We start from the raw sequence: 27,753 nt of genomic DNA on the forward strand, positions 1-27,753 counted from the left end.
CATCACATAAACAGAACTAAGGACAAAAACTATCTGATTATCTCAATAGACGCAGTAAAGGCTATCAATAAAATTCAACAACCCTTCATGTTAAAAATACTCAATAAACGGTCAGGTATGGCGGCTCAGGCCTGTAATCCCAGCATTTTGGGAGGCCGAGGTGGGCGGATCATGAGGTCAAGAGATCAAGACCATCCTGGCCAATATGGTGAAACCCCGTCTCTACTAAAAATACAAAAATTAACTGGGTGTGGTGGCGTGCACCTGCAGTCCCAGCTACTTGGGAGGCTGAGGCAGGAGAATGGCTTGAACCCAGGAGGCGGAGGTTGCAGTGAGCCAAGATCGTGCCACTGCACTCCAGCCTGGTGACAGAGTGAGACTCCGTCTCAAAAAAAAAAAAAAAAAAAAAAAATTCTCAATAAACTAGGTATTGAAGGGACATACCTCAAAACAATAAGGGCCATCTATGACAAACCCACAGGCAACATCATACGGAATGGGCACAAGCTGGAAGCATTCCCCTGGAAAACCAGCACAAGACAAGGATGCTCTCTCTCACCATTCCTATTCAACACAATATTGGAAGTCCTGACTAGAGCAATCAGGCAAGGGAAAGAAACAGACAGCATCCAAATAGGAAGACAGGAAGTCAAACTATCTGTTTGCAGACAGCATGAGCCAATATCTAGAAAACCCCATAGTCTCAGCCCAAAAGTGCCTTAAGCTGATAAACAACTTCAGCAAAGTCTCAGGATACAAATCAACATACAAAAATCACCGGCACTCCTATACACCAACAACAGTCAAGCCAAGTGCCAAATCAAGAACAAAAATCCCAGTCACAACAGCTACAAAAAGAATAAAATACCTAGGAATAGAGCTAACCAGGGAGGTTAAAGATCTCTTCAATGTGAATTACAAAACACTGCTGAAAGAAATCAGAGATGACACAAACACATGGAAAAACATTCTATGCTCATGAATTGGAAGAATCAATATCGTTAAAATGGCATACTGCCCAAAGCAATTTATAAATTCAATGATATGCCTATCAAACTACCAATGACATTCTTCACAGAACAAGAAAAAGCTATTTTCAAATTCATATGGAACCAAAAAAGGCCTGGATAGCCAAGGCAAACCTAAGCACAAAGAACAAAGATGAAGGCATCATGCTACCTGCCTTCAAATGGTACAGGGCTACAATAACCAAAACAACATGGTCCTGGTACAAAAACACATATATAAACCAATAGAACAGAATAGAGAGCCCAGAAATAAGGCCACACACCTACAACCATCTGACGTTCAACAAAGCTGACAAAAACACACAATGGGGAAAGGAATCCCTATTCAATAAATGCTGCCAGGATAACTGGCTAGCCATATGCAAGAGACTGAAACTGGACCCCTTCCTCACACCATACACAAAATTCAACTCAAGATGGATCAAAGACTTCAATGTAAAACCCAAAACTATAAAAACCCTGGAAGACAACCTAGGCAATACCATTCTGGACATAGGAATGGCCAAAGACTTCATGACAAAGACGCCAAAGGCAATTACAACAAAAGCCAAAATTGACAAATGGGCTCTAATTAAATGAAACTATAGACAGAGCAAAAGAAACTAGAGACAGAGTAAACAGACAACCTACAGACAGGAGAAAAATTTTGCAAATCATGCATCTGACAAAGGGCTGATATCCAGCATATATAAGGAACTTAAACAAATTTACAAGAAAAAAGCAAACAACCCCATTGAAAAGTTGGCAGTGGATGTGAACAGATGCTTATCAGAAGACATACATGCAGCCAACAAGCATATGAAAAAAAGCACATCACTGATCATTAGAGAAATGCAAATCAAAACCACACTAAAATATAATCGCTCACCTGTCAGAATGGCTATTCAAAAGTCAAAAAAATAACAGATGCTGGGGAGGTTGCAGAGAAAAAGAACATTTATACACTGTTGGTGGGAGTGTAAATTAGTTCAACCACTGTGGAAGACAGTGTGGTGATTCCTCAAAGAGCTAAAAACAGAACTACCATTAGACCCAGCAATTCTATTACTAGGTATATACCCAAAGGAATGTAAACTCTTCTATCATAAAGACACATGTATACATATGTTCACTGCAGCACTATTCACAGGAGCAAAGACATGGAATCGACCCAAATGCCCATCAATGGTAGACTGGATGAAGAAAATGTGGTACATATACACCATGGAGAACTTTGCAGCCATAAAAAAGAGCAAGGTCATGTCCTTTGCAGGAACATGGATGGAGATGGAGACCATTATCCTTAGCAAACTAATGCAGGAACAGAAAACCTAATACCACATGTTCTCACTTATAAGTGGGAGCTAAATGATGAGAACACATGGACATATAGAGGTGAACAACAGACGCTGAGGGCCTACTTGAGGGTGGAGGGTGGGAGGAGGGAGAGGATCAGGAAAAATAACTCATGCGTACTAGGCTTAATACCTGGAGTGATGAAATAACCTATACAACAAACCCCCAAGACATGACTGTACCCATAACAAACCTGCACATGTATCCCTGAACTTAAAATAAAAGTTAAAAAAAGAAGACACAGATAATACAGAGAGCAAGAGACAATAATAGGATATAATAAACATCTTTAGACAGATAAGACAACGATATTATATAAAGACAGCCAAAATTCAGTTAAAAAAAAAAAAGTCAAATGTCAAAGTTGAGTAAATGTGAAACCAAAAGACAAAAAACACATATATTAAACACAGAAAAAAAGATTGGTAGAAAAATCAATTTCAAAGGTATAAAATGCACCTAACAAAAGCTCCAGAAAAAAAAAAAAAAAAGAGAAAAAGGAGAGGAGAAGTAATCAAAGGAAAATACAAGAAAAAATCCTAGTTCTCATGGATATAAATCTACAGAATGAAAGGGCCCACTAGCAGCCAGCACAATGATCAAGAATAAAAACTACACTAGCGGGACATATGAAATTTCAGAATATCGGAAATTGCCAGGTGGCTGAGTGTGGTGGCCCAGGCCTGTAATCCCAGCACTTTTGGAGGCCAAGGCTGGTGGATCACTTGAGGCCAGGAGTTCGAAACCAGCCTGGACAACATGGTGAGACCCTGTCCCTACTAAAAATACAAAGATTAGCTGGGCATGGTGGTGCGCACCTGTAATTCTAGCTGCTTGGGAGGCAGAGGCACAAGAATCGCCTCAACCCGGGAGCCGGTGGTTGCAGTGAGCCGAGATCGGGCCCTGCCACTGCAATCTAGCCTGGGTGATGGAGAGTCTCACTCAAACAAACAAACAAGAATAAAGAACAGCTTAGTCAGGCATGGTGGTGCACACTCCAGTCCTAGTTACTCAGAAAGCTGAGGTGGGAGAATCACCTGAGCCCCAGGAGTTGGGGGCTGCAGTGAGCCATGAAGGTGCCACTGCACTCCAATCTAGGCAACAGAGTAAGGGCTTATCTCCAAAAAAAAAAAAAAGAATAAGAATAAAGACCAGCAATATTATACAACATTTCCCTCTCATTCCCCCTTTCTTAGTAGGAATCCACCAAAACAAGACTTAAGGAGAATGACACAGGATGCAGAAAATCTGACATTCAGCACAATACAAAAACAAAAGAAAGTCCCAGGACAAGAGCTGTGCAGTAGGCCTACAGAAAAACAAGCCAGAGTAGTGCAGGAGAATACCACTCCCAGGAAGCTGCCAATCCCCCTAAATATTATTAAAATATTAAACATTAAATTCTTAGATTACCTGACAAGTTTCAGTGTAGGAAAAGTGAATTAAGAGGCCATGAGGCCGGGCGCGGTGGTGGTGCACGTCTGTATTCCCAGCTACACGGGAGGCGGAGGCATGAGAATTGCTGGAACCCGGGAGTGGGAGGTGCAGTGAGCCAAGACTGCACCACTGCACTCCAGTCTGGGTGACTGGGAGACTTCATCTCAAGAAAAAAAGGCGACAAGGAAGTGGGGGGGGCGCAGTAGCTCACGACCTTAATCCCAGCACTTTGGGAGGCTGAGGTGGGCAGATCACTTGAGGTCAGGAGTGTGAGACCAGTGTGGTCCATATGGCAAAATCCTGTCTCTACTGAAAACAAAAATACAAAAATTTGCAGTGCATGGTGGCGCACGCCTTTAATCCCAGCTAGGCGGGAGGCTGAGGCAGGAGAATTGCTGGAACCCGGGAGGTAGAGGTGCAGTGAGTTGAGATCACGCCACTGCACTCCAGCCTGGTTAACAGCGTGAGACTGTCTCAGAAAATAAAATAAAAGAAAGAGGGCCGGGTGCGGTGGCTCACACCTGTAATCCCAGCACTTTGGGAGGCTGAGGTGGGCAGATCACGAGGTCAGGAGATCGAGACCATCCTGGCTAACACGGTGAAACCCCGTCTCTACTAAAAACACAAAAAAATTAGCCAGGCATGGTAGCAGGTGCCTGTAGTCCCAGCTACTCGGGAGGCTGAGGCAGGAGAATGGTGTGAACCCGGGAAGTGGAGCTTGCAGTGAGCCGAGATCGCGCCACTGCACTCCAGCCTGGGCAAGAGCGAGACTCCGTCTCTCAAAAAAAAAAAAAAAAAAAAAAAAAGGCTCTGGAAGGGTGTGAGTGGCTATAGGTTTTAATAAACTTTGCTAACTTATAAAATGAAAATTTTAATTGAACAATACATAGAAAAAGAAAAGGAAATGTATCCATCATAATACATTAATACAGTATCATGCTCACCTGTGAACAGTATTATGGTCATCATAAAATCATCGAATATGATTTACTGAAAAATTCAGATATAACTATATTGAGAGATGCTTAAAGGAAGAAAAAACTTTAAGAAAACTAAAATCCTCATCTTCCTTGATAGAAAATCACTAGGTAATAGCAAACCTTGATGATTCAAGAGACAACTATATGTACATATGAGTTTTAAAAATTGAGAAACGTGGAAGTAATTATTAGAAAAACAGCTATACAACTGAAAGTACATGCTTTCAGTTTTTTAGCTTGAAAAAACAGGGAGTATATAGGTACCTGCATGCGCTCACACATACACACCTATTTCTACCTCTCTCTCTCCTTCACTCCCTCCCTTCAAGAGACTGAGCTTAAGTAACTTAAAGCCTTTTCAAGTTGTTTGACTTTAAAAAAAGATATGTGTATTGTTTAGGTTAAAAAATAGTGAAGGAGATGTAAACTAACGTAACAGCAATGGGGTCTGGGCACGGTGGCTCACGCCTTTAATCCCAGCACTTTGGTAGACTGAGATGAGGCCAGGAGTTTAAGACCAGCCTGGCCAACATGGTGAAACCTCGTCTCTACTAAAATTACAAAAATTAGCCAGGAGTGGTGGGGCACACCTGCAATCCCAGCTACTTGGGAGGCTGAGGCAGGAGAATCACTTGATCCTGAGTGGCAGAGGTTGCAGTGAGCAGAGATGGCACCACTGCTCTCCAGTCTGGGCCACAGTGCTAGACTCTGTCTCAAAAAAATAAAAAATAAATAATACAAATGGGAATGTATATAAGTGGTGGAGTGACATGTGGATTGTGGGGGACAACTTTAAGAATAAATAAAAACAAAATAAAACTTCTTCAGGGTTCTGGCTTAGACAATGATATCTTTGTTTTTCAGATGCAGTCATTCCTAACAGTAATTTTACTATATTAAAATAATGCCATTTCTACTTTTGACTCAAAATTAAGACGATCCTTTAGCATGGCCTTAACATGTAAAACTTGAAAACAATGATTTGAGGATAGGACACAAACAAAACCTCTTAACAAACTGGTTCCATTCTTTTAAAACATTTTGATTTCCTCTTCTATACAGATATGCCAGATATCATGGCTTGGCATAACATTGTTTGATGTTCAGTAGTCTGCCTACCAAACAAAGAAACCCCCAAAACAAAAAATCTTCACATTCTCCCAAATGTAACCGATATTATGAACTGACCTTTCTTTCCAAATACCTCAAAAAACATTACATAGAATGTTGTAAGTCAGACAATTAAAAGTATTAATTCATATTTCAGTATTTGTATATTCTGAATACTTGAAAATACCGCACTCATTGTGTCCCTTGAAGTCCTCATTCGTACTGCTTCTTCCACCTGGAATACCCTTTCTCCTTACCTTATACTGTCCACATCATTCGAGTATAGTGGAAAGAGCATGCACTTGACATCAAATTGAATAGTTCAAATCCTCATTGCACCATTTTTAATTATGTGACTCTGGAGAAATTACTTGAACCTATTTTCTCACCTCTAACATGAGCACAATATCTACCTAATAGAAGTGGTAACAGAGATTCACGAAAAAGGCATATTAATAAGTAACTAACTTCAAGCAGATATCCCCCCAAATTGATTCCTTGCCCCTTTCCAACTCTTAGTTCAATTATAACTTCCTCAGCAAACCATTAGATTTTTCTTTAACCTCTTACTGCACTGACAGTCTATGCTATGCAATTCAAGATTTAATATATATGATCTCAAACTGCCTACTATTTCTTAGTGTGTCTTAATTATACATGTTCAACTCCAAAGTAAGCTCCTTGAGAGTGAAGAACATATTTTCTTTCTTTGTATTTCCTCCTACACACAGTAGTGTATTGGATATGTAGTAGGTACCTAACACATGATTATCTATGGGGTAAGAAACTAGGTAAAGCCAGGCAATGCCAGATTTAAAGAAACAAGGGAGATTCATATATACTGATGATTGAAAAAATAATTTACATTCATGTTGATACCATCGTGATATTATGGGAACAAATAAATAGGTCTTCCCCATTCTTTTAAACTGAGTACTGTCATTGTTAACTTCAAGATATACTACTGAGCAAAAATTTTTAAAAGGCACATAATAGCATATACAGTATGATCTTATTTAGAAATTATTTTTTGTCTATGCATAGAAAAAAGTTTGTGATTATGTATACTAAACCTACAACAGTAGTTATCTCTGGGGATGAGAAGGAAACATTTCATATCTATTACTGACATGTTCACTGTATTTTTTTTTAAACTAGGAATATGTATTACTTTAATAAATATTTGTTTTGGCCAGGCACAGTGGCTCACGCCTGTAATCCCAGCACTTTGGGAGACCGACGTGGGTGGATCACTTGAGGTCAGTTCGAGACCACTCTGGCCAACATGGTGAAACTTCATCTCTACTAAAAATACAAAAATTAGCCAGGCGTGGTGGCGGGTGCCTGTAATCCAAGCTACTTGGGAGGCTGGGGCATGAGAATTGCTTGAACCTGGGCAGCGGAGCTTGCTGTGAACTGAGATCATGCCACTGCACTTCAGCCTGGGTGACAGAATAAGAATCTGTCTTAAAAATAAATAAACAGGCCAGATGCAGTGGCTCACGCCTGTAATCCCAGCACTTTGGGAGGCTGAGGCGGGTGGATCACAAGGTCAGGAGATCGAGACCATCCTGGCTAACACAGTAAAACCCCGTCTCTACTAAAAATACAAAAAATTAGCTGGGCATGGTGGTGGGCGCCTGTAGTCCCAGCTACTCAGGAGGCTGAGGCAGGAGAATGGCGTGAACCCGGGAGGTGGAGCTTGCAGTGAGCCGAGATCATGCCACTGCACTCCAGCCTGGGCGACACAGTGAGACTCTGTCTCAAAAAAATAAAAATAAATAAATAATATTTGTTTTTAAGAAAATGTGCTCACTTCTGTCTCTAATCTTTTCTTTTGAAAGGTTTACAGTACAAAAACCATGCCTATTAGTATCAACTACAGTGGAAATACTTACTTTTTGGTTGAAAAGGTTTGTCGTCATCCATGAAGTTGCAAGGTCACCTAAGTACGAACACATGACATCAATCAATGTTATGAGTCACTTTAAGTAACACCAAGTATTGAAACATGAAACCTGAGATCCAAAATCTTTGGGTCTAATTTTGATCTCCAGCACACTCACCATATGACTCCAGACAAGACAGTAAGCTAGGTCTCAGTTTTCCACCCTCTAAAATAAAGATGTCTACTACTAGTGTGGATTTTGTTAAATTAAATGCACACAAATTTAGTCTTTTTCTCCTACAAAAGCCCACCTTTTGAGTTTGATATGTTTAATACACACAGGTAATTCATTTTCCATAATTGGTTCATTCCCAAATGAATACATTTAACATATAGTTAAATGTATTAAACATTTACTACTTGAAGAAATCGGAGTTATCAGATTATAAATAAACTTCGAAAGGGATCTTTATGCAAAAATGAGTAATTATCCTGTAATATGTTTTAGTAAATCTGAATTCTGAAATGCTAAGTGACATTAATCTTTAACTGATTCCTATTCTTCACATTTCAGAAATATTATTACTATAAGAAAACACATACATTTAGATATTTTTAGTTTTTTGAATCAACTCTGAACTGGAAAGTAACAGAAAAGTAATTGGATAAATTGCATAATAGAACAATTCATTATAAAGTAACTGTTCATTGCCTTTTGTGCTCAGGGTACTGTGCCAGGTTCTAGGGAAAATACAAAGATGAATAAGCCATAGTCCTTGCCTTCAGAAGTTTACAATCTGTCTACGGTTCTTGGGGCTTTTCAAAAAGCTGTTACATTAAACGTTATCAAAAAAAATTTGAACTGCTTTCTAAAACAGGAATTTGTATCCTGAGTTCTCGTGCACTGCACATACCATATATTCTACATACAGAATAAACACTTTTAAAATACTATTTGTTATAAAACAAAAAAGGCAAAAATCAGACATCAGAAATCGAAAGCAGGATATACAGAGCTAATTCAGTCTCCACATTTGTCTTTATCTTCCAACTGGCAAAAGCAAATTCCCTAATTCCAAATTATTTGGACGGAATTAGAGCAAAGGGGAAAATATTACTTTAACTCCAGAAGAACTTACTTGTATAAATGTTTGGATTTCTACTACAAGAGTCTCTAGTGAATTCTGTAATTCAGTAAATGTCCCTAGTTTTGAGGTTTGACTATTCAAATCTCTTTAAACTCAACTACTTGGATAGTTAGTGCTTGTTCCTAAATTAGAATTAAGGTAATACATATGTCACGCAGATAAATACATGACAATTCTTGCTCAACATTAAGGATCTATTGCTACCAAGAGCACAGAATTTTTTGAAGTCACAATTGCACAGCCTATGAGACTCATATAACACTTTTTTTAAAATTTTTATTTTCTAGAGACAAGGTCTCGCTATGTTGCCCAGGCTGGAGTGCCGTGGCTATTCACAAGCACGACTGATCATCGCATACCACAGCCTTGAACTCTTGGGCTCAAGTGATCCTCCCAAGTAACTGGGACTACAGGCGAACATCACTGTGCCTGGCTTAACACTTTAATTAAATGATCATATAAAATATTTATTGGCATAACCATCCTAAAATGATTGCTAAATGTACAAGTAGTCTATATAAACAAGTCATATTTACTGCCTATGGCTATACAGATAGCTTTTGAGGCCCAATGCAGCCACCAAAGTGTCTCAACTGGTACGCTCATAAACGCTCTAAAAAGTCAGAAATCTTTAGATGCCATTAGAGCCATAACTTCAGTCCAAAGCTGTGCTATCCAATGAGGTAACCACTAGCCACATGTGGCTACTTCAACTTAATTAAAAAATAAAAATCCAGCTCCTCACTCTAGCCATATTTCAAGTGCTCAAAAGCCACAAGTGGTTAGCGGCTACTGTAGTGGATGACGCAGCTATGGAATTCCTATGGGACAACACGTCAAAAGAATACTACCATACTTAGTTCCAGTTTTTAAAATAAACAAATACATACAACTTCATGGATTCCTTTGGGGAAGGATTGCAGCCTTCTAAAACTATCACAAAAACCCCTAAAGCCACCACATCAGAATTTTGGTGGCAAGGGAAGGAATTGTATGGGGGATTAAGTCAGCTGTCAGAGAAATGGAATATCCAGCAAAGATATGCAGTGGGCATCTTAGAGCTCCTATAATAGCAACTCCAGAGGATCTCTAGGTTCTGCAACTCAGAGTTGGCATCAAAATAGGCACAACAGAAAAGAACACTCCATATTTCAGCTACTGATTCAGACGGAGATACTATACCCACGTTTAATACACTGTTCTTCTGGAGGAAAAAAATGAATTCTGAGTAACTGACTCAGGAAACACCTACTGAACACAACCCATTCATTTTTTTGAAGACTGCCTGTATAAATAACTATAATTCCTATTTAGTTATTTTTTGGTTTCAGCTTTTATGTATCTAAAATTCAACTATGTTTTACGAGAATTTATTCTACAAAAAGTTAAAAATAGATTAACATAGTTAAAATGGTAAATAGTATATGTATTTTGCCAAAATAAAAAAACATTTTAATAGTTAATGGATGTCACTTTACACCCACTAGGATGGCTAGAATTAAAAGACAGATAATCACAAGTGTTGACAAGGATGTAGAGAAACTGGAACCCTCATACACTGCTGGTGGGAATGTGAAATGGTACAGCCACTGTGGAAAACACTTTGGCAGTTCCTCACAAAGTTAAACAGAGTTATCACATGACCTAGCAATTACACTCCTAGAGACAGACAACTGAAAACATATGTCCACACAAAAATTTGCACACAAATGTTCACAGTGGCATTATTCACAATAGCTAAAAAGTGGAAACAACTCAAATACCCATCAACTCAGGAATGGACAAACAAAATGTGATATATCCATACAATTGAACACTATTTGGTAATAAAAAGGAATGAAGCACTGATACATGTTACAATACGAATGGGCCTTGAGAACATTATACTAAGTGGAGGAAGACAGTCAAAAAGACCACATATTGCATGATTTCATTCATACCAAATGTCTAGAAATGGCAAATCCATAGACAGAAAGAGTAGTGGCTGCATATGGTTGGGAGGGTTGGTGGGAAATGGGGAGTGACTGTTAATGGGTACAGGGTTTCTTACCGGCGTGATGAAAATGTTCTAAAATTAACTGTGGTGCTAGCTGCACAACTGTGAATATACTAAAACCACTGAATTGCACACTTCAAATGAGTAAATTGTATGCTATATGAATTGTATCTCAATAACGCTATTAAGAAAATAATAAGGCCAGGTGCAGTGGCTTACGCCTGTAATCCCAGCACTCTGGGAGGCAGAGACAGGTGGATTGCAAAGTCAGGAGTTCGAGACCAGCCTGACCAACATGGTGAAACCCCGTCTCTACTAAAAATATAAAAATTAGCTGGGCGTGGTGGCGTGTGCTTGTAATCTCAGCTTCAGGAGGCTGAGGCAGGAGAATAGCTTGAACCCGGGAGGTGGAGGCTGCAGTGAGCCGAGATCGCACCACTGCACTCCAGCCTGGGAGACAGAGTGAGACACCATCCCAAAAAAAAAAAAAAAAAAAAAAGAAAGAAAATAATCAGCTGGTAGGATTTAAGCTTGGGAGTGATGTGGAGAAAAAGTACCAAAGAAAGAACCTAACAAAGATAGTAAAGCTGTAAGATTCTGGAGTAGAGAAAGGGAGAGTAGGTAAACATTCAAGTCCTGATGATACCATTTAAATACCTGAAGCTAACCATGCCTGAAGCAAATTATCCACAACAGCTTTTCAGTTAAGAGAGAAAATAATTATTCATTTTTTGTTTAATCTACTTTGAGCTAGGTTTCTGGCAACTGTGTTTAAAACTACTAATAAACTCATCAATTGGATTACCCCATTTTTCAAACCAGGATCAACAGACCTCTCAGGAAAACAGATGCATTCCAGGTTGTGCAAGAGAGCTCTATAACAATATAATTCTCTGTTTTGCTATCTAACTTTTGCTATCTAAAAAAATTAACATAAGCCTGCTCTGGGGATTCCCTGGGTGACCACCTTATATACCTAAATGACGCATTTGCACTAAATGAAGGGCAATGACAATATGGTCAGCTATAGAAATGGAGGTACTGAAAGGGTTCAAATAAAAAACCTTGCTATTATTTATATATAAGTAGGGAATATATTACACATATAGTATATATAAGTAGGTATGAAAAACTCAATAGAAGTAGGCAGTGACTCAGCAAAATACTCATTCAATATATGAAAGCTGATTCAAATGGCAATGGTTTTGTAGTTTCACTTGACTGCTTTATGGTTCTGTAAGAACTCTGAGAATGTTTCAAACATTTTAAGTTCAGGGGTGTCTGTGAAATGTTTTTTTTATAACAAGAATTGGTATAGTACTCAAATCCAAGAAAACTGGATTATATCTTGGTTCCTTAGACAATTTCACCGGCATCTCAATGATTCAAACTTTCAAAGTAGGTTTTGGGAACAAATTACATACAATTCAGAAAGAAAATAGAGGCTCTTCATATTTTCTTTGTCCAAGCTTTTATACTATGCAAATTATCTTTTTTTCTGAAAGCCTGAACACATGAAGTCCAGGTACATTTTGAGAAGACATTTAGTAACTTTATTATTTTATCCTAATTTATTCGTTTTCAACTTTTGTCTCTGTTAATTTTCATACTTCATCTATTTGTAGAAAATAGCTGGTTTACACTAAGATTTAAAACTCACTAGCATAATACTTTGCAAAGTTTGCCTATATTTTAAAACATTTTATGTCAGCTTTGGGATAGGGCACTATAATAAAATATACTTCTACAAAGAAGTTTTACATTATACTCAGGGTGTAGACTTTATAGGCATACACTTTTATTATAATTCATATGTAAAAGGTATAATATGGGGAAAAGACTAATGTACAATTACTGGCCTTTCGAAGCCAATCTGTATAGTGAATATTTTATGTAAGTTTCATAAGATATTCTATAATCACTAATTCCTAAAGTAACCTCAAGAAGTATGTATTATTAATCAATTTGCTTTTTATAGGAGTAAAACTTATCCACCAGGGAAAATGTAAGTAAGTGCATTGATGGGAACACTGGACATAGGGGCTGAAAACCTGAGTGGGAATTTCTGGTCTACCACTTCCTGGCTGCCAAATCTGTAAGTATAATCAACCTCTGTAAGCCTTAGTTTTTCTATCTGTAAAACGAAAACAGTAATATCTTCCTTGCAGCACTACTGTGAACACTAAATAAAGCACGTGAAATATTCCTGAACAGTACTTTGCACTATTTTTCTCAACTTCTCCTTCCTTACCTGAAGTCATACCATAAGCTGATGAATACAAGCACTTAAACAAATCTAGTTCACATGAAGAGCTCAATTAAAATGATATCATAAATAAACTGCATCACATCAGTAGTTCTCAAACTCTTTTATCCCAGGATTTCTTTTCACTTAAAACTTAATGAGAACCCCAATGAGCTTTATGTTTATATGGACAATATGTGTTGATATTTCCCATATTAGAAATTGAAACTGAGAGAGATTTCAAATGTTTTTATTTAAAATATTTATAAGCCCATTACAAGTTAATAAAAATACTTTTAATGAGAATAACTTTTAAAAAACAAATCTAATGAGAAAAGTAATATTGATTTACATTTTTGCAAATGTCTTTAATATTTATCTTAATAAAAAGCAGCTGGATTCTCTTAGTCTCTGGGGAAAAATAATGTATGATCTCACATGTGGAATCTAAACAACTTTATCTCATAGAAACAGAGAGTAGAAAGATGGTTACCAGAGACTTGGGAGTTCAGGGGTGGGACAGATGGGGAAAAGATGTTGATCCAAGAGTAGAAAGTTTAATTAGACTGGAGGAATAAGTTTTAGTTATCTGTTGCACTACAAGGTGACCACAGCTAATACTAATAATGTATTGTATATTTCAAAATTGCTAAAATAATTTCTAACATTCTCATAACAAAATGATAAATTGGTAAGGTGATGGCTATGTTAGCCTCTTTCAATAATGTATACATATCAAAACATCACATTGTACCCCATAAATACGCACAATTATCAATTGCCAATAAAAAGTTAAAAAGGAAACAAAAAAGTGAAAAAAAAATACTCCTTAAAAGAAAACTACTTTGCAGCAAATGAATAAAGTCTAGATGAATACTTTCAGGGGTCATTTCTACAGTTCATTACTAGTGATGTTTCTCTGAATGTGCAGAGCACCGGGAAAAAAAGTCTAGACATACATATTTGATTCAAATTACTGAGGAAGGCTGGGCATGGAGGCTTACTCCTGTAATCCCAGCACTTTGGGAGGCCGAGGTGGGTGGATCACGAGGTCAGGCGTTGCAGACCAGCCTGGCCAACATAGTGAAACCCCATCTCTACTAAAAATACAAAAAATTAGCTGGGCGTGGTGGCGGGTGCCTGTAGTCCCAGCTACTCAGGAGGTTGAGGTAGGAGAATTGGTTGAATCCGGGAGGCAGAGGTTGCAGTGAGCTGAGATCGCGCCACTGCACTCCAGCCCGGGAGACAGTGCGGGACTCCGTCTCAAAAAAAAAAAAAAAAAAAAATTACTGAGGAAATAAAATCTTTTTGAATCACTACTTAAGACAAACTCACTGAAAACCAAGTAGCTGAGATTTGGAGTCATTCAACCTAAGAACTTTTTCAATAGGATATTCTTCAACTCTTCAACATGCTTAGAAATAATATTAAAGTATGAAAAAGTCGGAAAAAAATGAAGCCTTAAAAATAAAAATACAAAGGAAAAAGGAATTGAATAATACTTCTTAAAATTTTTAAGTGAGCCTCCTTGCTTATTCTCCGTGACCACCTCACTCTCACAAAAAGTGAGACATAATATATAGCAAACTGAACATTGGATGAGGGTCAGAAAACCTAGGTTTAAGAATTGGTTCCATCACTTCCTAGGCACATGACCTCGGTAAAGTTCTGTCCTTGAGGCTGTTTCCTCATCTTCAAACAGTTCTATCAACACCTTACAGCCCATTTCAAAAGGGGTGCTACCAATGAAATATACAAATGCAAGATACGATTATAATGGAATTTGTACTGCTGTAGAAACATCAAAGGTACAAAGCCCTAATTTTACAAGCAAATCAGTGCCTTTGTAGGCTCAGTGAAGTTTCTGCGTAAGGAGATTAAGTTTGCACAGTAACCCCCAAACCAGGATACCTCACAAATACTAAGAGGAGACTTTTGCAGTTTAAAATTCTACTTCTAGGTTTCAATTTTATGTTTAGGGGCACTAAAAGACATTACAACTCATAGTGCAAACCTGGAAACAACAGTAAAAAAACACTTAAGGTCGCAGATTTAAAAAACTCCACAAAACTAACAAATCTTTCCAAACAAAGAGAATCCCCTGGATGAAGGTCTCCCGTGCTTGCAGAAGCTGGTTCACTTGACAATTTTCTCTCGAATTTCTCCTTAAAAAAGCATTAAAATCTGAGAGAAGTTGAGAGGAACTCCCTCCATCTCTAGAGCATGAGTATACCTCAGCATAATTTTTTCCATCTCTAAGTAAAACCTGCAAACCTCCTAGTTAGAATATAGTGTATTTAACTCCACGTTTCTTCTCAGGGCTCTTATCCTCTGGACAATAACGGCATAGAGCACGATTTCTGTGACAGAGAAGGGAAGTCCCTTTGGCCAGAACAAGGTTGTGGGCATGGAATGACCGGTCCTGTGTGGGGGGAACCTGGGCAGAAAGAAGGGGTCACAGGATCCTCTGATGCCTGGAAGTTCGGAATCCCCTCAAGTCTCTTTTCGTTTGACTGAAGAGACTTGAGGGTGGGCGGGTCTCCGTCAAACATCAGTATCAACCGTACAAAAGACGAAAGGGAGTTGCCTCCAGAATGAAAAGCCCAAACCGGGTTGGAAACAGACCGACAGGACTCAGGAGGTGAGAAGGCTGCCGCAGCTGCCGCGGCCCGCGAAACCACTGTCCGCCGCGGGCCGCCAGGCTCTACCTCCAGAAAACCCTCCCCCTTCAGGGCCCGGCGCAAGATGGTGGCCCACCAGCTACCACGCCGCCAAGCCTGTCCCCTCCCCCGCACCCCTGTCGATCCGCACCGGCATAGAGACCCTCAGCCAGCCGCCCTCAGAACCGCCCTCTGGGGAAGGCTGCCTCGGCCGCGCGGGAGAGCTGCTGCCTGCTTCCGCGCGGCACAGGCGGGGGCGGGGGCCGCTTACCGAGAGCAGAGCAGATCGGTCTGACTGGGGTTCGGATAAGGAGGAGGAGAAAGAGGAGGAGGAAAGGGAGGAGCGCGAAAACCTCGGGCAACAGCCTCAGCAACAGCGACTCCCCCGGAGACTTCCAGCGCGGAACCGGCGCCTCAGCCTCGGGCAGGAGTATATAACTGCGCGCACTGCCTCATGGGTAGACGCCGACTCCACCCCCTGAACATCCGGGGCCTTTTAACCGCCCACTGACGGACGGCTGGTACTTACATGTGCACATGTGCAGCTACTTTACTTACCGTCGAAGGCAGCGGAGGAAGTGTAATTGACTAGCGTGCAAGCAGCTTTTCTAAGCAAACGCTCGATTTAACCTGGAGTTGTCATCCCAAAAAATACATTGTACCTGACTACAGAGAAACATGAATTCCGGGTCTTCCTTGTGTGTGAGGGCTAAAGACACGAGTTAAAAAAAAAAAAAAATATATATATATATATATATAGTTTTCTGGAAATACTGTACTTGAAATACGTCTCAAAATACTAGTTATTTTTACCTTTTGTTTTAAACATGGTTTTGCTTGTCTCTCTGTTACTTCTAATTGCCATATGGATGCCAATAGTAGTTAACAAAAGATGCTAAGGAAAAGTACATTTACGGCTGGCCACGGTGGCTCACACCTGTAATTCCAGCACTTTGGGAGGTTGAGGTGGGTGGATCACCTGGGGTGAGGAGTTTGAGACCACTTCTCTTTCCTCCTCGCCTTTCTCCTCCTCCTTCTCTGAACTCCAGTCAGGCCCAGTCAGCCTGACCAACATAGTGAAACCCCATCTTTACTAAAAATACAAAATTAGCTGGGTGTGGTGGCGCATGCCTGTAATCCCAGCTACTTGGGAGGCTGAGGCAGGAGAATCACTGGAACTTGTAAATACATTTACAAGAAAAACACTTGCCAAAATACTGCTTACAGAAACATTTTCTAGACATTGTGCTTTGAACTGTAAAAGTTTCTTCTCCCAACTTTCTCCGCAAGGTTTATAGCAGTACTGGTTCATCTCTCTTTTTCTTTTCTGAGACGGAGTTTCGCTCTTGTTGCCCAGGCGGGAGTCCAATGGCACGATCTCAGCTCACCGCAACCTCCGCTTCCCGGGTTCAAGTGATTCTCCTGCCTCAGCCTCCCGAGTAGCTGGGATTACAGGCATGCGCCACCACACCCAGCTAATTTTGTATTTTTAGTAGAGACGGGGTTTCTCCATGTTGGTCAGGCTGGTCTCAAACTCCCCACCTCAGGTGATCTGCCTGCCTTGGCCTCCCAAAGTGCTGGGATTACAAGCGTGAGCCACCACGCCTGGCCCAATTCATCTCTCAAGAGTTGCCCAGACTGAAAATACCGTGTGGCTCACATAACACACACATAAATCCAGTCACTGAATCCTACCATTTTTTTTTATTTGAGCTAGTTTTTTCTTTCTTATCTATACAGCTATTTGCTTCTGACCCTGAAAATAAGCTTTACAGGAAAAGACAGAGAATAATCAAAATAAACAAAAAAGTGAAAAGTCCCAAAATCTTGGAGCATGCATAGTTGGTCCCTGCTTCCGGTCAGGGTGATAAGAAAGTCCGGGCACCTTTTCCTTTGATGCCAGCAGGAAATTTAAAACTAGCAAATCTACAGCCCGCATGACTCTGTTTTTGGCTGTAGTGGGAAATTTAAAACTTGTAATTCTCCAGCCTGCCTGCTTCTTTGAGGCATTGGTGGGAAATTTAAAACTGGCAACAAAAATTGGTGCAGTTGAGAAATTTAAAACTTGCAAATCTACAGCCTGTGTGGCATTTTCACCAGCCCGACTTCCTAGATGCTATAAAGGCCCATCCAACTTCCTCTGCCTGTTTCAAACCAGCCCAGACCTGTTTGCAGCACCCACCCCTCCCTCAGTTGCCCCCACTAGTCCCCAGGGTAATAAAATTTCTCTCAAATTCTCTTGGCATATCTAGTGTCACGAGTGTCCACATCCAACCTAAAATTAGGAGGAGGAATGGTCAAACTGCCTCAACAGGATGCCCACAAAGCACTTATACACCCAAATTTCAATCTAACTTATTCTTTTTTTCATGAAAAATACAGCCAAGAAGACCAGCGGGCTCTGGTCAGTTGACTGTTTGCAGACTCCGGTCAGCAAATTTTCTATCAAGATGAAAATTTGAGAAACTAAATAATAACAATAATTAAAAGGATGTCTGGTGAGAATGGAATTAACACATGGGAAATTGTTTGGGTGATTTTTAACTGTTCTTAAAACTCTTCCCCAGGCTTCTAGAAAACCACTCTATATTGGTTCTCTTGACTAGCTGGCCATATGCTCTTTTTTATTTTTCAGCACTTCCAGTAAATGAGGGCTTACTCCTGTATAGGTTTTTCTGACAATTTTAAAAATTGAGACAAATTTACATGAAAAAAATCTACCATTTTGAAATGTACAATAGAGTGATTTCTTATATATATTTACAGTATTGTGCAACCATCACTGCTATCTAATTCCAGAACATTTTCATTACCTCCCACCAAAAAACCTGCAAACCTATTAGTAGCCACTCCTAATTTCCTCCTATTTGTATCCTCTCACCAATCATTAATTAACTTTTTGTATCTATGGATTTGCCTGTTCTGGATATCACATATAAATGCAATCATACAGTATGTAGTTTTTCATGTCTAGCTTCTTTCATTCACTATAATGTTTCTGAAGTAGGTGCATCCATGTTGTAGCACATATCAATTCATTCTTTTCTCTCTTTCTCCCTCCCTCCCTCCTTTCCTTCCTTCCTTCCTTCCTTCCTTCCTTCCTTCCTTCCTTCCTTCCTTCCTTCCTTCCTTCCTTTTCAGATGGCCTCTGGCTCTGGCTCTCAGGCTGGAGTGCAGTGGGGCGATTTCCACTCACGGCAACCTCTGCCTCCCAGGTTCAAGCAATTCTCCTGCCTCAGCCTCCTGAGTTGCTGAGATTACAGGGTCCTGCAACCACGCCAAGCTAATTTTTGTATTTTGAGTAGAGATGGGGCTTCACCATGTTGGCCAGGCTGGTCTTGAACTCCTGATCTCAAGTGATCCACCCGCCTCAACCTTCCAAAATTTTGGGATTACAGGCGTGAGCCACTGCACCCGGGCCACTTTATTTCTTTCTATTATTGCATGATATTTCATTGTACAAACATATCACTTTCTGTTTATCCATTCTTCAGTTGATGGACATTTGGGTTGTTTCCGCTTTTGGGCTGTTATAAATAATGTAGCCATGAATATTGGTGTATTAGTCTGTTCTCACACTGCTCTTAAGATATTAGCTGAGATTGGGTGATTTATACACAAAGGAGGTTTAATTGACTCACAGTTCCGCATGGCTGGGAAAGCCTCATGAAACTTATACCATGAAGGAAGAGGAAGTAGGCACCCTCTTTACAAGGTGGCAGGAGAGAGAAAGAGTGTGTGTAGGAGGAAATGTCAAACACTTATAAAACCATCAGATCTTGTGAGAACTCACTCATTATCATGAGAACAGCATGGGAGAAACTGCCCCTATGAGCTAATCACCTCCCACCAGGTCTCTCCCTCAAAACCTGGGGATTACAATTCAAGATGAGATTTGGGTGGGGACATGAAGTCTAACCGTATCAATTGGTGTACAAGAATTTTTTTTTTTTTTTGAGACGGAGTTTCACTCTTGTTGCCTAGGCTGAAGTGCAGTGGCATGATCTTGGCTCACTGCAACCTCTGCCTCCTGGGTTCAAGCGATTCTCCTGCCTCAGCCTCCTGAGTAGCTGGGATTGTAGGCACCCACCACCACGCTTGGCTAATTTTTTGTATTTTTAGTAGAGACGGGTTTTCAACATGTTGGCCAGGCTGGTCTCGAACTCCTGACCTCAGGTGATCCACCTGCCTCGGCCTCCCAAAGTGCAGGGATTACAGGCATGAGCCACCATGCCCAGCTGGTGTACAAGATTTTTTAAAAAGCTTTATGAAGATAAAGTTCACATAAGGTACAATTTATGCACTTAAGTGTGCAATTCAGTGGTTTTTAGTATATTCACAGGTATATGCAACCATCACCACAGTCAATTTTAGAACACTTTCATCACCCTAAAAAGAAATTCTGGCCAGGCGCGGTGGCTCACATCTGTAATCCCAGCACTTTGGGAGGCCGATGTGGGCAGATCACAAGGTCAGGAGATCGAGACCATCCTGGCTAACACGGTGAAACCCTGTCTCTACTAAAAATACAAAAAATTAGCCAGGTTTGGTGGTGGGCGCCTGTAGTCCCAACTACTCAGGAGGCTGAGGCAGGAGAATGGTGTGAACCTGGGAGGTGGAGCTTGCCGTGAGCCGAGATCACGCCACGGCACTCCAGCCTGGGCGACAGAGCAAGACTCCATCTCAAAACAAAACAAAACAAAAAAGAAATTCTATGCACATTCGTCACGACATCCTTACTCACCCTACCCCTCTTTTCAGCTACCCTCCTGCCCTACACAACTACTAGTCTACCTTTTGTCTGTGCAGATTTCCATGTTCTTTATATTTCATATAAATGGAAGTATATAATATGCTGTCTTTTGTGACTGGCTTCTTTCCTTTAGCATAATGTTTTCAAGGTTCACTCATGTTGTAGCATGTGCTTATTTCCTTTTTATGGCTGAATAATATTCCATTGCATGGCTATAGTATATTTTGTTTATTCATTTGTCAGTTGATGAACATTTGTGTTGTTTCCACTTTTGGGCTATTATGAATATTCCTGTGCAAATATTTGGGTGAAAATATATTTTCAATTCTCTTTGTTATATAACTAGGAGTGTAAATGCTGAGCAATATGATAACTATAATTAACTTTTTGATGGACTGTTAAACTTTTTCACCATGGCTGCACCATTTTTCATTCCCACTAGGATTTATTATGATTCCAATTTCTCCACAAACTCACCAACACTTGCTATTTTCCATTTTTGTTTTTCTTGTTTTGGTTATAGCCATCCTAATGAGTGTAAAGTAGCACCATGGTTTCTGCTGGCTTGTGATCTCAGAATTTCTGCCACTTCCTACAGTCAGTCCACTGGTCCCGGGTTTTACCCTTTGATCTGCTGTGGTAGGCCCACTTGTTCTCCATTCAACATCCGTGTTACACAGGAACTGGGAACAGGTCAGGGAAACTAAACCTCAGATCTGCCATCTGCCTGAGCCTGAGGCATTCTCATTTTTATTTTGATATCACTGTGCTTTAGGATGGTACACAGAAGCCCAATAAACAGCCTCTTTCTAGAGCAAGATGGCATGGGTGAGGAGTTGGAGGAGGTAAAGGAAGAGAGGGGGTGGAGAGGACGGAGGAGAGGATGGGGGATGAGGATGAGAAGGGATAGAAGGAAGGAGAAGAGATAAGAAAGGATGGAGAGGAAGGGAGAATTATCCATGACCTGAAAAAGTTGAACCCCTTCCTCTAGTTACATTTCCAGTTTCTTTCCTGGCCTGAATTTGGGCCGAGCCTGATGCCCAAGGCAGGTGTTTTGTGTACATCTAGCAGCTGTAATGTTACCAAGCACAGAGAAGTTTGAAGCAGGTCACATAGGAATATTTATTGGGCTTCCCAGGCAACATCATGAAGTGGGCTGACAGATTATTTGTATTTTCAATTTACTCTACATATTATTATTAAAAAGTCCATAAGATTGTTGTTTTGTTTTCTTTTTTCTCAGTATGAGTATGGATCCTCAGTGGCTTTTGGTCAGCTCATTCTCCTTCTGAATATGGAGACAGTTTGGAAGCAAATACACGAAGTGCTGAACCCCTAGTCATATGCCCTCAAACGTGACATTGGCAAAATGTTAAAACTAACTCTTGTTATCTTTCTTTTAAATGTCTTGGTCAGGCGTGGTGGCTCATGCCTGTAATCCCAGCACTTTGGGAGGGCAAGGTGGGAGGACCCTGAAGTCAGGAGTTTTGAGACCAGCCTGGCCAACATGGTGAAACCCTGTCCCTATTAAAAATACAAAAATTAGCTGGGCATGGTGGTAGGTGCCTGTAATCCCAGCTACTTGGGAGGCTGAGGCAGGAGAATTGCTTGAACTGGGAGGTGGAGGTTGCAGTGAGCCGAGATGGCACCACTGCATTCCAGCCTGGGCGACAGAGCGAGACTCCATCTCAAATAAATAAATAAATAAATATCCCTTCCCATCTGGCATCCAAGAGCACATATCGCTTCCCCACATTCTGCCTATCCACATAAACTCCAAGTCCCCTAAACTCGCATTGGTCGGAATCCAAAAGTCTAAAAGTGCTGGAGTTGCCCCCTACTCACGTTAGAAGAGCTGACTATAGATATCTCTTCTTGACTTGTTCAGTTATGTCACGTTGGTGGGTTGCAACTTGCCATGGTGAAAGTATTAACACCACAGGAAATCAACAAACACTACTAATTAGAGCTGGATTACCAGCATAAACCCCTGGTTGAATTCTATGGCTTCAGTCTCTATGGCCTAATGCTTAAGTAAAGGTGCTCAGAAAGCTCCTCATATTCTTTTAAACCAAAGCAGCAATTCCATGTTTACATTTTGAGCTTCTACCTAATATTTTTTTGAAGAAAAGTTTCCACTGATATGAAATAAATGATAAACATTTGAAAGCTATTGTTCTAGGCCAAGCCACCAATTTTGAAGATGTGTTCATGGAAACCTAGAAAGGTTAAAATAGTTATCCAACATCACACAAGGGACAAGAGAAAAAAGGCAGGGCAAGTACTAGGACCTAGGTTTCCTTAATCCCAGTCCAATGCTCTTCCCATTTGTACTTAATAATACTGCATTAAAATGTTTCCTGTTCTGTTTCTCATCCCATCAAAAATGGGTTTGTCAAGTAGTCTGTCTAATAAAATAATAAATGTTCCCAGGAACGTATGTTTATTATGAGTGGGGCCTTCTAGAGAAAATACCCCCTCAGAACACTTTAGTGAATGTAAGGTGTTCACTTTAGTGAATGGAAGGAAAGAAAATAGGCAGGAGTAGAGATACTGGATATACACAAATGACAAAAATTGTGGATAAAAATTATACAGCACTTATTGTGTGCAAAGCACTGTTCTCAGTACTTTATAAATATGAATTATTTCATATAATAACTCTATCAGTAAAGTACTCTTATTACCATCCCACTTTACAGATGGCACAGAGATATCAAATAAATTGTTGTCACAAAACTGGAAAGTGGTAAAACTAGGATTTTAACCCAGGCATTCTGGTTCTAGAATCTGGCATCTTAGCCATTATACTATCTTGTCTCTTTAGGTGATCAATAAATATATGTCTGTTTAGGTGATCAAATAAATATAAATATATAGCTGATGAAAAAATATATATATAATTATACAATCCTGTCTCTTTAGGTGATCAATAAATAAAGATAGTGAATGAATGAATAAGCATATAAATAGCATGAAACACCAAGATTGGAGGTTTTGGGGTATGTTTTAAATAACAGAGGGAATATCACACCATGCTGTCTTCATGTAGAACCAAATATAAGTGAAATAGAGTAAGTAGCCAGTAGAATGTATCTCCCAGGAAGAAAAAGTCACTCCTATCAAAGGTTTGGTGGAAGAGATATGCTTAATCACCTGGGTCTCTAAGATTTCAATTAATGCCTTTCTATGCCTCTCACATTTCTGATTAAGCCACTTAGTGGTAGGGGACTCTTGAGCTAGTCCCAAGGATGATCAGGCCACTTATATAATTTCTAGGAAAAGAGAGTTTTCACACTCCTCTGGTAACTGTATACATAGATTGGCTTAGCCTTTCAAAGTGAAAGGTTTAAATATATGTAATCAGGACTTTGCATTATGCTATATGTCAGAGGAAAGGCACAAGTAAGTATGCAACATAGACGCTTCTCTTATGGCATTAACATCTGTTGGCAGGGTAGGCCCAAAACCCCAGAAATGATGAGTGAGCAATGCAAAAACATGTATAATCAACTATTAACTTTGTGTGGTTCAGACTGTCAAGTACAGAAAAAATTCAGAGAAATGGAAAATTACAGCAGATGGAAGTAGACATGGAAGGCTTGCTCTTAAGCTTGAGTTTAGACTAAGCAGGATCTTGAAGGTTGAATACAATTTAGTAAGGCAAAGAAGAGGCATTTCGGGTAAGAATAGTGACAGGAGAAAAGGTAAGGAGACAGAATTGAAAAGAATGCTTCTGTGAGACAATAATGGTCTCATTAGTCTGATTAGAGGAAATGTTGTGTATGAGCAAGGCAGCAGAATAGGGTCTGGAGGCAGGGAACCTAAGGCCATTTCCTGCTGACTTCCTAGAACTAAATTGAAAGGAAAACCCTAACTTTCCACACCTAAGTAACAAGAGGACCAGAGGATACTCCCTTTGCAAACCTTTTCTGTGCAGCAGATGGAACATTGAAAGCACCTCTGATTGGTTGCTTTTTCTCAGGCCTCTGAGCTCAAGCCTGCATGTGTACATCCAGATGGCCTGAAGTAACTGAAGAATCACAAAAGAAGTGAAAATGGCCAGTTCCTGCCTTAACTGATGATATTACCTTGTGAAATTCCTTCTCCTGGCTCAGAAGCTCCCCCACTGAGCACCTTGTGACCCCCGCCCCTGCCTGCTAGAGAACAACCTCCTTTGACTGTAATTTTCCGCTACCTATCCAAATCCTATAAAACTGCCCCACCCCTAACTCCCTTTTACTGACTCTCTTTTCAGACTCAGCCTGCCTGCACCCAGGTGATTAAAAAGCTTTATTGCTCACACAAAGCCTGTTGGTGGTCTCTTCCCATGGATGCGCATGACATTTGGTGCCATGACTTGGATTGGGGGACCTCCCTTGGAAGATCAATCCCCTGTCCTCCTGCTCTTTGCTCCATGACAAAGATCTGCCTACGACCTTGGGTCCTCAGACCAACCAGCCCAAAGAACATCTCACCAATTTTAAATTGGGTAAGCGGCCTCTTTTTACTCTCTTCTCCAACCTCTCTTACTATCCCTCTACCTCTTTCTCCTTTCAATCTTGGCACCACCCTTCAATCTCTCCCTTCTCTTAATTTCAGTTCCTTTCCTTTTCTGGTAGAGACAGAAGAGATGCATTTTATCTGTGAACCCAAAACTCCGGCACCAGCCACAGACTCGGGAAGACAGTCTTCCCTTGGTGTTTAATCACTGCGGGGATGCCTGCCTGATTATTCACCCATGTTTCAGAGGTGTCTGATTACCGTGGGGACACCTGCCTTGATCCTTCACCTTAGTGGCAAGTACCACTTTCCTAGGGGGCAAGTACCCCCCCACCCCTTCTCTCCATGTCTCTACCTTCTCTTTTCTCTGGGCTCGTCTCCTTCACTATAGGCAACCTTCCACCCTCCATTCCTCCTTCTTCTCCCTTAGCCTGTGTTCTCAAGAACTTAAAACTTCTTCAACTCACACCTGACCTAAAACCTAAATGCCTTATTGTCTTCTGCAATGCCACTTGACCCCAATACAAACTCGACAATGGTTCCAAATACACAGAAAACAGCACTTTTGATTTCTCCATCCTACAAGATCTAGGTAATTCTTGTCGTAAAATGGGCAAATGGTCTAAGGTGCCTGACGTCCAGGCATTCTTTTACACATCAGCTCCTCCCTAGTCTTTGTTTCCAATGCAATTCATCCCAAATCTTTCTTCTTTCCCTCCCGCCTGTTCCCTCAGTCCCAACCCCAAGCATCGCTGAGTCTTTTCAATCTTCCTTTTCTACTGACCCATCTGACCTCTCCCCTCCTCCCCAGGCTGCTCCTCACCAGGCCGAGCCAGGTCCCAATTCTTCCTCAGCCTCCGCTCCTCCATCCTATAATCCTCTATCACCTCCCCTCCTCACACCTGGTCTGGCTTACAGTTTCATTCTGCAACTAGCCCTCCCCGACCTGCCCAACAATTTCCTCTTAAAGAGGTGGCTGGAGCTAAAGGCATAGTCAAGGTTAATGCTCCTTTTTCTTTATCTGACTTCTCCCAAATCAGTTAGCATTTAGGCTTTTTCATCAAATATAAAAACCCAGCCCAGTTCATGGCTAGTTTGGCAGCAACCCTGAGACGCTTTACAGCCCTAGACCCTGAAAGGTCAGAAGGCCGTCTTATTCTCAATATGCGTTTTATTACCCAATCCACTCTCGACATTAGAAAAAGCTCCAAAAATTAGATTCTGGCCCTCAAACCCCACAAACAGGACTTAATTAACCTTGCCTTCAAGGTGTACAATAATAGAAAAGAGTTACAATTACTTGCCTCTGCTGTGAGACAAAACCCAGCCACATCTCCAGCACACAAGAACTTCAGAACGCCTAAGCAACAGTGACCAGGCGTTCCTCCAGGACCTCCTCCATCAGGATCTTGCTTCAAGTGCCAGAAATCTGGCCACTGGGCCAAGGAATGCCCACAGCCCAGGATTCCTCCTAAGCCATGTCCCATCTGTGTGGGACCCCACTGGAAATCGGACTGTCCAACTCACCAACCAAGCAAGTAATTACGCTGAACCCCCTTTGGCACTCTCTAATTGGATGTCCTGGGTCCTCCCAATTCTTAGTCCTTTAATACCTGTCCTTCTCCTTCTCTTATTCGGACCTTGTGTCTTCTGTTTAGTTTCTCAATTCATACAAAACTGTATCCAGGCCATCACCAATCATTCTATATGACAAATGTTTCTTCTAACAACCTCACAATATCACCCCTTACCACAAAATCTTCCTTCAGCTTAATCTCTTCCACTCTAGGTTCCCACGCTGCCCCTAATCTTGCTTGAAGAAGCCCTGAGAAACATTGCCCATTATCTCTCCATACCACCCCCAAAAATTTTCGCTGCCCCAACACTTTACCACTATTTCTTTTTATTTTTCTTATTAATATAAGAAGACAGGAATGTCAGGCCTCTGAGCCCAAGCCTGCACATATACATCCAGATGGCCTGAAGTAACTGAAGAATCACAAAATAAGCGAAAATGGCCAGTTCCTGCCTTAACTGATGACATTACCTTGTGAAATTCCTTCTCCTGGCGCAGAAGCACCCCCACTGAGCACCTTATGACCCCCACCCCTGCCTGCCAGAGAACAACCCCCTTTGACTGTAATTTTCCACTACCTACCCAAATCCTATAAAACGGCGCCACCCCTAACTCCCTTTGCTGACTGTCTTTTTGGACTCAGCCTGCCTGCACCCAGGTGATTAAAAAGCTTTATTGCCCGCACAAAGCCTGTTGGTGGTCTTTTCACACAGACACACATGACACTTTCTGTAACCAATCAGACGTTTGCACAGGAGTGTGATCTTTGTAATTTCACTTCAGCCTGATTGTGGGCCACCACTCATTTATGAGGTATGAAGTGGCCAATGGGAAACCTCTAGCGGGTATTTGGACCTGAGAAGATTCTGTATCTGGGGCCCTGGAGCCACTGCTCAGGCCCGCTCCCACACTGTGGAGTGTACTTTCATTTTCAATAAATCTCTGCTTTTGTTCTGTGGTTGCTTCATTCTTTCCTTCCTTTGCTGTGCATTTTGTCTAATTCTTTGTTCAAAACGCCAAGAACCCTGGACAACCTGCAGTCAAGACCCTCTACTGGTAACATATTTTGGCAAGCTGGCCGGGAGAAAGCAGGT

At 40.8% G+C, this 27,753-nt stretch overlaps 1 protein-coding gene across 2 annotated transcripts in view; it reads right to left on the reverse strand.

Moving 5' to 3' along the window:
* ZNF280C (zinc finger protein 280C) overlaps nucleotides 1-16,273 on the reverse strand; it is a 65,812-nt gene extending 49,539 nt beyond the window's left edge. For both annotated transcript variants that reach the window (XM_054472314.2, XM_054472313.2), the window contains exons 1-2: nucleotides 16,099-16,273; nucleotides 7,789-7,835 (exon numbers count right to left, since the gene is read on the reverse strand). In XM_054472314.2, the coding sequence (XP_054328289.1) occupies nucleotides 7,789-7,819 (31 nt within the window). In that variant the 5' untranslated portion in view covers nucleotides 7,820-7,835; nucleotides 16,099-16,273. The remainder of the gene's footprint in view (nucleotides 1-7,788; nucleotides 7,836-16,098) is intronic.
* Nucleotides 16,274-27,753: the final 11,480 nt, after the last annotated feature.

This window comes from Pongo pygmaeus, chromosome X, assembly GCF_028885625.2.
Source record: "Pongo pygmaeus isolate AG05252 chromosome X, NHGRI_mPonPyg2-v2.0_pri, whole genome shotgun sequence".
Taxonomy (NCBI): Eukaryota; Metazoa; Chordata; class Mammalia; order Primates; family Hominidae; genus Pongo; species Pongo pygmaeus.